The following is a 12364-nucleotide window of genomic DNA, read 5'->3' on the forward strand; positions in this document are numbered from 1 at the left end:
CATCAGAGGGTCAGAGCAAGAGGTAGAGCTGGAAGTTTGAGGTCTGTGTAATTGGAGATGGTGATTATAATAGCTAAAGGGACTTGATTAGAGATGCCTCAGTGTTCTGACATGGCTGAAAAGAAAATATAGGTGAAAACTGTTTCCTTCATACCTGACCCAGCACTGATCAACAAGTGAATTATTTTTTATAGATGGAAGCAAGGCAACCCTCCTGGTGTACCAGAAGATGCACGGTCCAAGGACATTTGGGATTCTGGAGAGCTCTCTTCTGCTCCCTTAGTTGAGAAACACCTAATGCAAAGTTGGTTGAATCATTGCCTTTCTGCCTTTATTTGACAGACTTTTCCCTGGTGTCTGCTTACTGGTAAGAAACCTGCCCTGAAATTCTACTTTCCTTGGCCTCCCCTCTGTTGAACTTTGTTGAGTAGAATGCCTGACTCCTGCCTAACTTGGCTCTCTTCATCCTGGCTCAGGCTGAAGCAACTGGACAGCTTGGCTCAGAGTCCAAGGAGTTAGAGACTGCAACCTTGTGGCTACCCTCCCCCTCCCTCACATGGCCTGTTCCTGCCCAGTCTGGTTTGTGAATAGTTCTTGGCAATTACCCCAGAGGAGAACAGAGCCACTAACAATAGCAACTCTCTTTTTAGCTCGAATCTGTTGGTACCCAGGACTGTGAACTTCGGAAAACCCAAAATAACCTATGTAATTACAGTGGGTTACCCTAACAGTCTATTTCTGCTATTACGAACCTTAGATGTCACTCCAGTAGATATTTAGCTGCTTGTAGTGGAAAGAGTACTGGGCTTATGGCCAGACAGACCTAGATTCAAGACCTAGCTCGGCTGTTTACTAATTTTATGACACTGGGCAAGCCACTAATTTGAACCTGTTGGAATTGAATGGGGCCCGCCTGTACATGTAAGTGCTTGGAAACCTGCAAAGTCTTATACAAAGTTAAACCATTGCTATTGGGAAATGGGATATAGTTTCAAGAAAAGAAGAAATTTAAATCTTCAAGAAACAAATGAATCAACTTTTTTACCCTGTGTTCCACACCATGCTCAGTCTTAAAAACAAACAATTAAAACTATAGGTAGTTTCCATTTAAAGTTAAAGGCAGTCTTTCCCTTTTGTTTATGATGAAGTTGGAAATGGGGAAGGATTTGGCAGTTCCTTTCATATGAAGGAATGACAAAGCAAGATGAGTCCTTACACCTAGTAAGTACAGGAAAGAGTGTTATCCACTTAACATGCTAACTATGCCAGCAAACTGGTTTTCTCTGAAGTTTAACCATTATTTTTATCACTTAAATTTTTATTTTGTATGTAGGAAAAGAGATTGGTTCTTCAGATTTAGACATATTTTTGCACTCTCTCACTACTCTTGTATAAACAGAGCAGGACCCTGTGGGGTGCTACTGGGTACAAATCCTTTCCAAGTTTCTTGTTCGTAGGAAGTAAGCTTCATTCAGCCTCCTTGACCTTCTCTGAGTTCCAAAGGGCAGATTCAAACAGTGGCTAATCAGGGAAGGGAGGGAATGCAGAAAAAAAGCAGGAGCAGTCCTGGGGCAGGGTCATGGTTTTGGCCAAAAATGGCTTCTCTCATATCAAGAAAGCCAGGCCTGGTTCTCTTTCTCCAGGGATTCCCCCCACAACCCCAACACTATCTGCTTACACTGTTATTGCCCCTTTGGCAGACCCTATAGGTTTTGTGACAAAGACAGTGTGCTTGGGGTGAATTCACTGGACAGTCTATAAACACAGAAGGTGTGGGAGGTACACTGGATTCTTCTTCCCACAGTAAAGTCAGAGGAGGGGCCACACACACCTCAAGGACTATGTGATGGTTCTTGATGCTGACCTTGTGCTAATCCCCTTCTCCATGGAGCCCCTCTGCTTAAGGGGAGAGAAATAATAGAGGCAGAGAAAACAGAACAGACCAGAAGGGTCTGTTCCCCCCTCTTCCTATAACTGAGCACATCAAAGACTTATAACCAGAAAAACTTTTGAGGTCAAGCCAAGATCCCCTTGATGCAGGAATCCCCTCTATAGCACCTCTGTCAAATGATCTTTCTAGTTTTGTTTGAACTGTTCTGGGACTAGGGAGAGCACTATTATAATACCCCCAGTGAGCGTCTTCACAAACTTTAAAAAAATTAATTAATGAATTAATCAGGCTGCTCTGGGTCTGCGGCACGTGGGATCTTCGCTGCGGCATGCGGGCTGAAGCACATGGACTCTTAGTTGCAGCATGCAGACTCCTAGTTGTGGCATGCTAACTCTTTGTTGTGGCATGCACGTGGGATCTAGCTCCCCGACCAGGGATTGAACCTGGGCCCCCTGCATTGGGAGCGCAGAGTCTTACCCACTGGACCACCAGGGAAGTCCCTTCACATACTTTTATTTTCTATACTTGTTCTAGCATTTCTGTAGGGATTGCTCAGTCAAGGGCATGCACATTTTACATTTTGATAGCAGGCAACAGATTCTGCGTATGTTCACACACCCATGTTATAGTGATGAATACAAACGCAGGGCATGGCAGTCATGGTGTTTCAGGAAAACAAAGGTGGGGCACGTGAGGATGGTCATGTGCCAGGTCTCAGGTGAGTCCCTGGGAAGGGCCGCCAAGTGTGGGTCCTTGGCTTCGTGCAGGTAAGATTCAAGCGTGAGCCACAGTAAAGTGAAAGCAGGTTTATTCAGGGACATACACACTCCATAGACAGAGCGTGGGCCATCTCAGAAGACAAGAGGCCCCAGGGTACGGGTTGTCAGTTTTTATAGGCATGGGTAATTTCATAGGCTAATGAGTGGGAAGATTATTCCAACTATTTTGGGGAAGGGGTGGGGATTTCCAGGAGTTGGGCCACACCCCACTTTTGAACCTTTTAGGATAGCCTTAGAACTGTTATGGTGCTCACGGGTGTACTGGAAGTCACTTGTCCATAATCTTGGACCTAGTTGTTTCTAACCAGTTCATGCCATGTCCTCAATGGCTGTCATTCTTTTAAAGGTTGTTCCCTGCCCCCTTCCTGTCTCAATGGGAAGGCAGATTACAGTTCAAACAAAGAAAGAACTCTCTAATGTAAAAAAAATGGATCACAACAGATCACTTTGAGGTAGTAAGTGTTCAAGAAGAGACTGGAGAATCTGATGCTGTAGATGCATATAAGATTATGCTACCAAAGAAAGTTTGTGTGCCTGAGGCACAGTGAGGCCAAATAAACATTGCAGTTTGGAGTAGAGAAAGGTTTATTGCAGGGCCAAGCAAGGAGAACGGAGAATGGGTGGGGGACTTCCCTGGTGGTGCAGTGGTTAAGAATCCGCCTGCCAACGCAGGGGACACAGGTTTGAACCCTGGTCCGGGAGCAACTAAGCCCGTGCACCACAACTGCTGAGCCTGAGTTCTAGAGCCTGCAAGCCACAACTGCTGAGCCCGTGCACCAAAACTCCTGAAGCCCGTGTGCCTAGAGCCCGTGCTCCACAACAAGAGAAGCCACCACAATGAGAAGCCCTTGCACTGCAACAAAGAGTAACCCCTGCTTGCTGCAACTAGAGAAAGCCTGTGCACAGCAACGAAGACCCAATGCAGCCAAAAATAAATAAATGTATTTAAAAAAAAAAAAGGATAATGAGTGGCTTGTACTCAAAAACCCTAAACTCCCTAGTAGCTTTTGGGGAAAAGTTTTTATAGGCAAAATTTGGGGTGAGGGCTGCAGGGTGTGTGCCTTTCTTCTGATTGGTTGGTGGTGAGGTAACAGGGTGGTGCTCCAGGAATCTTGCTCTCAGCCTGAAGTTGCCATTCTCCACCTGGGTGGGGGCCTTAGCTCTGCAGAAGAGCTCAAAGATATTGTATATTCCTTGAGGAGGAAGCAGGACCCTGCCCCAAGGCTGCACTATTGTTTCTTGATGGCCCCTCCCTTGTTTCTGTATTCCCTCTCTTCCCTGATTAGCAACTGTTTGAACCTGCCCTTTGGAACTCAGGGAAGGTCAAGGAGGCTGAATGATGCCTATTTCCTACAAACAAGAAACGGGGGTTGGTGGGGGGGAATTCCCTGGAGGTCCAGTGGTTAGGACTCAGCGCTTCCACTGCGGGGGGCATGGGTTCAATCCCTGGTCGGGGACGTAAGATCCTGCATGCCACATGGCGTGGCAAAAAAAAAAAGAGAGAGAGAAATGGGGGACACGGAAAGGATTTGTACCTGGGATCCCCACAGGGTCCTGCTTGGTTTCAGTTAGAGCAGCTAATATCTAAGGAATGTCTGAAATCGGACATTGAGGTATACTCTGGAAAAGCACGCTAACCTCTCCAATGTGGCAAGTACCTAAGTGGTGAAACTGTGCAACTCAGACTGAGACTTGAACCCATGCGCTGGGACTTGAACCCAGCCAAAACCCAGATTGGGACTTGAACCCACCATATTTTAACTGAGATCACTCCTGGTCTCAGGACTTAATGAAGCTCAGGTTCTTTATATCTCAGCACAGAAAGAATTCAGAGGGAGACAAAGTGATAGGTAAGAAGTGGATTTATTTAGAGAGAAACACACTCCACAGACAGAGTGTGGGCTGTCTCAGAATATGAGAGTGGCCCCAGGGTATGGGGTTGTCAGTTTTTATAGGGATGGGTAATTTCATAGGCTAATGAGTGGGAGGAGTATTCCAGCTGTTTTGGAGAAGGGGTGAGGATTGCCAGGAATTGGGCCACCGCCCACTTTTTGACCTTATGATTGGCCTTGGAACTGTCATGGCGCCTGTGGCTGTGTCATTTAGCTTGCTGATGTGCTACAATGAGCATATACTGATGTTCAAGGTCTAGTGGAAGTCGACTAGTCTGCCATCTTGGACCTATTTGGTTCTAATCAGTTTACATCGTGTCCTCGGGCTATGTCATTCTTTTAAAGGTTGTGCCCTGCCCCTTTCCCTCCTGTTTCAGTGGCCCATTGAGGATTGGGTTCTTTTACATGAAATTCACTTTCCAGGTGAGCCACAGAAAGCACTGAAAGCTTTGCAGCTTTTAAATGTTCCCCCAAACCCACTGGCTCCATCTTGCTGAGTTGCAGCAGAGATGTACTGCTGAGCTTTTCTCATCTCTGCTTCAGCAATAGGCATGTCCACCTGTGTCTCCAGCTCGGATGGCCTGGAGATCTCTACAACCCTTTATTGATAGTCTCAGGAAATAAATGGGCTTTTCCTAATAGGCTAAGGAGTCTTCCATGTGTCTGAAAAGATACAAACCTGCAGGTAGAAAAAAACGGCCACTGGCAAGCTTCAGACATAGCTGCTGTTCCTCGCACTTCAAGAGAAGCAGCTTGGATAGCTCTGAAGTCTTTGTAGGCCTGAAACCTTTTCCTTTGATGATCTGGCCACAAACAGCACAGTCTTCATAGCCTGTGGCTGGTCAGGCCAACAGCATGACAGCAAGTGGCAGAGAATACGGCTGGCAGATGCAATGTCCATGTCACCATTTGGACATGGTTGTGTACATCTATCAGGTCTTGCCTTTTGCTGATCTGGATGAAGTTGCTCTCAAACACATAGTCTCCTTCCTTGTCCAGCTGTCGCTGAAGTTCCCCTTAGAGATATTAAACCTGCCCACTGCACAGCCAGCCACTGTAGGAGTACTGCAGTGACATGGATTCACTGCTCATGGTTATAGTTTATCAAGAAAGCTCTGCCACTGGATTTCATCCCCTTGAAGGGGTCTTAATAGTTTTCTTTGCCATATAATAAATTGTCAAACTTAGTGGCTTAAAGCAACACACATTTATTACCTCACAATTTCCATGGGTTAGGAATTTGGGAATGGCTTTGATGGGTCCTCTGCTCAGGATCTCATAAGGCTGCAATCAAGGTGTAGGCCAAGGCTGGGGTCTCACCTAAAGCTTGGGGGTCCTCACCTAAAGCTTGGGGTCCTCTTCCAAGCTCACAGGGCTTTTTTTTTGTTTTCCCGGCTACGGCTTGCAGGATCTTAGTTCCCCCACCAGAGATGGAACCTGGGCCCTCCGCAGTGAAAGCGTGGAGTTCTAACCACTGCACTGCCAGGGAATTCCCAAGCTCGCAAGGCTTTTGAAAGAATTTATTTCCTTCAAGTTGCACAATTCATGGTGCCTCTATCACAGCTGTTTCCTTTACAGCATAAATCACAATTATTTTTTACCAGTGAATTCCTTGACAGAAAGAACTCACTATAGTGGTTTAGCACATAATTGTTAAATGAATCAAGGATTATATATGGTTATTTGTGACTGGAACCGAACCAGTGATTATATATGGTTATTTTATAATTGTGATTATATATGGTTATTTTCTTCATTAGTTTGTTAGCAACTTGAGGGCGCAGCCCTGAATCATTTGTCTCCCTCCAGCAGGGTCTAGTCCAGCGCATGGTTTAGCATTACTCCAATCTCATTTCTGGGAAAAAAATCAGGTGCAAGAATAAAGGTGGGGACTTGAAAGCAAGGGAGGATGTGGCAAAGCAAAGTGAATCTGGGAAGAGTTACGCTGGAAGGAAATGGGAGAGACCAATAGCAAAAGTCAGCCACTTTTACTTAAATTCCAGCAACAAGGATGTACCTCCTCACATGACGTATGCGGAAGCTGAAGACATGCTTCTCGCGAGAGGAAAGATGGACCGCGAGAAAGTGTACGTCTGTCCGTGCCCCGCCTTCCCTGAGCCCCACCCACTCCCTGTCCTCCCTCCCACCTTGAACCTGCCGCGTGTGACGTCGTGACGCGTGCGTGGCCGCGGCGCGGGGGGCGGGCCCGCGGCGCCGCGCCGGAGGAGGAAGTGGTGCGGTTGTTGCTCCCTCTGCGCCCGCCGCTGGCTCCCGGGGCGCGGAGTGGGGCCACAGTTGCCGCCGCTGCGTCGAGCTCGCCAGCTGTTACCCTCCATGTGCCCGGGCTCCGTCGCTCCCCTTCCTCAGGCCGCCGCTTACCCCGGGGTCTATGGAAGTAATGGAAGGACCCCTCAACCTGGTGAGTGGCCCACAGAGGGTTGCGTCCGCCCGCGGGCTCCTTTGCCTCAGAAGCCCGGTCTCGGCGTGCAGCTGACCCTCGAGGCCGGGGGGTGGGTTTGGCGCGGGTCGTCCTGAAGGCTGGGGGCGCAGGCAAGGCGCGGCCCTATAGCGGCTCCGGCCAAGTCACCGCAGACGGCCCCTCGGGGATCCCTGGGAAGCTCCCCCCTCCCATTTCCCGCCTCCCCCAGGCGCCACCTGCCTCAGGGCTCGGGGCTCCCACCAGCGGGGGTGCCACCTCTCCAGGCCGGAGGAAATGCCTCTAAGCGCCACGTAACCACCTCTCTGCATCCTGGAGAGGCACTGAAGCCGGCCTGGGCAGAAATGGTGTGTAATACTGGGTGTAACTTCCAACACAGGGTCTGAAGTCTGAGCCTCCCCACTGTGGAGAGATGGAGCATAACGTGTCTGACCCCCGTTTCCCTTCACCCATTTCTCACCTGTATTCAGATGCATAAACGGAGACTTCCCCTTCTCAAATAAATTAGAGACAGCTGGGGAAAAAAGACGGGGCCATCCCTGTTTTTAGCTCAGTTTCAGCTCATTAGGCATCATGAAAATATGGTAGATGTTTGCCTTTCTCAGAAACAGCGTTGCTCATTATGTTTTTAGGCACCTCAGGTGTAGCGATTAAAACAACAATGAGAAACACGAGTTCCGTTCCACCTGGCCGCGGCATCTTTTGGTTTCCCAGAGAAGGCGTCTGTTTTGGATGCAAAAGTTAGATTACTTAAAGTTGCAGACAGACAAGAGGAACTTTTTGCTGTTCAGCTGCGATGATGGGATTGGAAAAAAAGTTTGTGTGGAAAATTATTAGTTTCTCACGTTAGAACTCTGAGAACCCTTGTGTGGGACTGGATTTAAACCATTCTGTAGAGAAGCAGTAGAGCCTGGTGGTTTAAGAGTATAGATTCGGGACCTGAACTGCTTGGATTTGAATTCTGACTTTGTCACTTAATAACTGTGTGACCTTGGGCAAATTAGTTGACCTCATTCTTCGTGGTTTGTTGTGAGGATTGAGAGTAAATAGGTGTAAAGGGCCTAGAACAGTACCTGGTACATAGTGAGGTGTAACTTGGTGAGCTTAAAAAGTTTAAGACTCTAGGACCTAAAGCTGTGGTTCCCAGATGACTGGTGCCAGGTTAACCACTATGACTACCGTGCAGTTTTATTAAGTTATGCCCTGCCCCCATTGTTTACACTTAAAAAGAATTGGACTAGATCTGTGATTTTTTTCTTTTTTTAAAGCCAGGGAAATGTCTTGCAGTCTTCTTGTTTTTAAGGTGACATGTAGTTGGCAATGAAATATAATGGATGGCTCAATACTGAAACTTCACCGGAATATTATTAGAAGTAACCAGCACTTTACAAAGTGCTTCAAAGTTCAAGTGTCCTTGCAAAATGACCATTGGTTCGGTTCCAGTTAACTTCACTTTATTTGGCTGCTTGCTGCAGCATAACCCCAGCCAACTGCCCCACTAGTGTGTGGTAGCTTATGAAAAGACTGGAACTGGGTGACAGTTGTAGGTGGAGCAGCAGAATGACCAGTTTAGGAAAAATTAGTTAAATGGTGGCAATGGTATCTTTTTATAGAGGAGAATTTTCAGTAGTCTTGTTAAGGAGTCTAGCATAATTCCATAATCCAGCCATAAAATTTATGTATCAGAAATTTGGCATCTTGAATTCTTAAACCATTTGAGATTTGAAAGATCTGAGTTCTAGCCTAACTGTTTGATGGAACAGTGGAACAGAGATTAACATTTACTTGAATCGTTTTAACTGTGCTGCAGAGTACCAGTGACAGGCCTTTGAATTTGTCGTCACTCAGTTTTAGAGACTGAGGTTTTTTCCTCCTCTGTTGTACTATATATTGTTGTAGCTTATTTATTTCATACATAGTTTGTACTCCCTTAGTCCCCTACTCCTATCTTGCCCTTCCCCCTTCCCTCTCCCCACAGGTAACCACTAGTTCTCTATATATGTGAGTCTGTTTTTTTGTTACATTCACTGGTTTTATTTTTTTGATTTCACATATAAGTGATGTTGTACACTATTTGTCTTTCTCTGACTTATTTCACTTAGTATTATACCCTCCAGGTCCATCCATGTTGTTGCAAAGGGCAAAATTTCATGCTTCTTTTACGTCTGAGTAGTATTCTGGTGTGTGTGGCTGTGTGTGTGTGCACATGTATCTATATGTACATACACACGCACCACGTCTTTATCCACTCATCTGTTAATGGACACGTAGGTTACTTCTATATCTTGGCAATTGTAGATAATGCTGCCGTGAACATTGGGTTGAATGTATCTTTTCAGATTAGTGTTTTCGTTAGAAGACTGAATTTTTTGAAGACTATCAGATTCTTTTATGTCAGCAGATGTTCAATCCAGGATACAGTTGACTCAACATGAGAAATACTTCTCAATGCTGTGGTTTTGAGTGCTTTTGAACATCCCATTAGCATATACTACCTTTTTCTAATGACATCATACTGTAGTGTATGATTGCATAAGGACTTATTATAGTACCTAGATTTATAATCTTGTGTCCTCAGAGCATCCTTGGAATTAGTAAGAATTGCTTCCCAGTTTTACAGATAAATAAGCCTAGACAAATTTAGTAATTAGATCAGTGACTCAAATACATTATGGACCACACCTTATTTTATTTATTTATTTATTATTATTTTAAAAATTTATTTATTCTTGGCTGCGTTGGGTCTTCGTTGCTCAGTGCAGGCTTTCTCTAGTTGCGGCAGGTGGGGGCTACTCTTCGTTGCGGTGCGTGGGCTTCTCCTTGTGGTGGATTCTCTTGTTGCAGAGTGCGGGCTTCAGTAGTTGGGCTCGTGGGCTCTAGAGCTCAGGCTTAGTAGTCGTGGCGCAAGGGCTTAGTTGCTCCGCGGCATGTGGGATCTTCCCGGACCAGGGCTCGAACCCGGGTCCCCTGCATTGGCAGACGGATTCTTAACCACTGCGCCACCAGGGAAGCCCCACACCTTATTTTAATATCATGACTTCTTTCTAGCAATGCTTCTGTATTAACGTACTATAAATTTCATTTCATTGTGGTCCTTATCTATATTGAATTATACATGCTGTGTCAGTATTTAGTACCTGTGCTCTAAGTTAGGTTTGCAGTAAGGGCTTGTAGGCTTATTGCCTCACAGTGATTTTTAAGATATGGAAGAGACCAGTGTGAAATAGTCATTTTAATATATAGTACAGATATTCTGGTTTTTGAAGTTGGTCAAAAGAAAAATAGGATAAATCATATTTACATTGGTGGGGGGGAATAGCTAGTCTTTGGACTCTGAATAAGTTTTGTTGCATCAGTTTTTTTTTCTTTTTGTCAATTTTTAATATGGAAAAATTCTAACATATAAAATTACTTAGTATATATTTAGGCCTTTCTTTCCATACATTTAATTTTGGCAATGCAAGTGCTAGTAGCAAATGTCAAAACTTGTGTGAGATAATTTCTAGTTCTTTGTTTTGTTTGCAGCCTATCTGGGAAGTGATGTCAGACTTTAATTTACACATGACTGTGTTGCTCATGCTTTGCTTACCTACTCTGCAAACTGAGGACAGGGTCCATGTGACTGTGTGACCACAATTGTATTCTATGTGTTTGGCCCTTTTAAGAGTGCTGAGAATATATATGTTTGTTGAGAAACTGAGCTGCTATTCAGAGTGCTCAACTCTTCTCATCTAAGGAAAGGAATCAGATATAGTCCAAAGAATGGCCTTGTACATATTGGGGGTCTTTGTAACTATTCCATGTTAGTTATATTGGCAATAAAAATAAAATCTTGTTGCCCTGAAAAATGTCAAGGAAAATTTCATCTTGTCACAGGCTAGGCTAGGCTAGCCTTAATGGAAGCACTCTGGGGTAAGGCAGTAGAGCACTAAGACATATCCAATAATTACAGAGTGCTGGAGTTGGCATCAGGCACTGACATATATTATTTGTTTTGTTTTCTTTGTAGCTGTATGAGATATTTCCCCATTTTACAGATGAAAACTTTGAACTGCAGAGTGAGTGGTGATAGTTGGATTTGAAAGCAAGATTCTAAATCAAATATCTAATCTTTCCGATAGATCAGTGTTTGCCCATTTGTTTTGACTGTGATCCACAGTGAGAAATTTTTACATAATGACTAGTACACACATACCTAAGTGTATATTACTGCAGAGCTTGCTACACTATGGATGTGCCTCCTGGAATTGTGCAAAATGCAGGGACACTCATAAATTTCACCGAAAACAAGACAAAAAAGTAAAAACCTGAAGCATCATATGCTGTGTGTGTGTGTATAGTGTTATATATGATGCACTCTAATATTTACTATTAGAGCTTTTTAAATTCTGGTTGTGACCCATAGATTGATTTCAGGAGTCATTACTGGGTTGCATCTTGTAATTTATCTTCACAGCAGATGGTAGCAGTTGTAAAAAAAAAAGCTAAAGTGGACTCTTACAGAAATTGACTTAAAAAAGGTTTTCCTGGATCTCTCTAACACTTGAGCAGTTATCCTAAATACAGTTGCATCATGTTACTTAGTTGATTCAGTACTTACAGTTAGGAGATACTACTTGCCTTTAGGAGACTCACAGTCAGTTGATTCGGAAATGGGGAGTGAGTGACTTTTCTCCTTTGCTCTCCATTGAAGCACTACCACAAGGTTCAAGAGTACATTAGGTTTTCCTCTGCCACCTTATTGTGTTTGGTATGGTGTTCCTTTTCTTTTCATCTTTACATACAGTTTTCCCCAAGGACACAGAAATAAATAAATAGAAAGTAAAAGAACTTAATACTCTTTTCCTTTGGGAAAGAAGACAGTATTGAACGTGTAGTTTTGAGGCAGTTCAGCATGTAGTTCTTGGTGAGGGAAGTCACTTGGTAATCTAGCTGTACTCAGGATTTTGTTGGTTGCAGGTGATAGAAACCCACTTCAAATTATCTTAAATCAAAAGGGATAATTTATTGGAATCAAAAGAAAGGTGCAGGAAGGGCAGGACTACAATGTAGATGGGTCTAAGAACTTGTGGGACCTGGGACTCAAAGATAATCAGATTTTCCCACTCTGCCTCTTCAAACTTTATTGCTTTACTCCTTCTCTCTCCAGATCTACATTTTCCACCTGGCAAACTCCTGAGTATCACGTTAGTTATAGCCACTTAAAGCTTTCTTGACGTAACCTCTGGTCCTGAGTTTGAAAATCTGTTGGAACGGTTCTTTTGGTGTTTAGGGGACGAGGTAATATAAAAATATTGGCAGCTTCCAGGAGAATCTTATTGATTGCCTAGGAAGAAGAGCATTTCACAGAGAGGGGTGGGGCATG

At 44.5% G+C, this 12364-nt stretch overlaps 1 protein-coding gene across 4 annotated transcripts in view; it reads left to right on the forward strand.

Moving 5' to 3' along the window:
• The first annotated feature begins 6744 nt into the window (after positions 1-6744).
• The window catches only part of NRBF2 (nuclear receptor binding factor 2), a 46690-nt gene continuing 41070 nt past the window's right edge, over positions 6745-12364 (forward strand). For 2 of the 4 annotated variants that reach the window (XR_003429771.1, XR_003429770.1), the window contains exon 1: positions 6761-6981. Coding sequence is in view for 2 of the 4 variants with exons in the window: in XM_027091876.1 (XP_026947677.1) it covers positions 6897-6981 (85 nt within the window). In the remaining 2 variants the exon portion in view is untranslated. Of the gene's footprint in view, positions 6982-12364 lie in introns of all 4 variants that reach the window. The other 2 variants (XM_027091874.1, XM_027091876.1) reach the window with 2 other exon arrangements.

This window comes from Aethalodelphis obliquidens, unplaced genomic scaffold (genome assembly GCF_003676395.1).
Source record: "Aethalodelphis obliquidens isolate GAN/ISIS:26980383/991018 unplaced genomic scaffold, ASM367639v1 scaffold73, whole genome shotgun sequence".
NCBI lineage: Eukaryota > Metazoa > Chordata > Mammalia > Artiodactyla > Delphinidae > Aethalodelphis > Aethalodelphis obliquidens.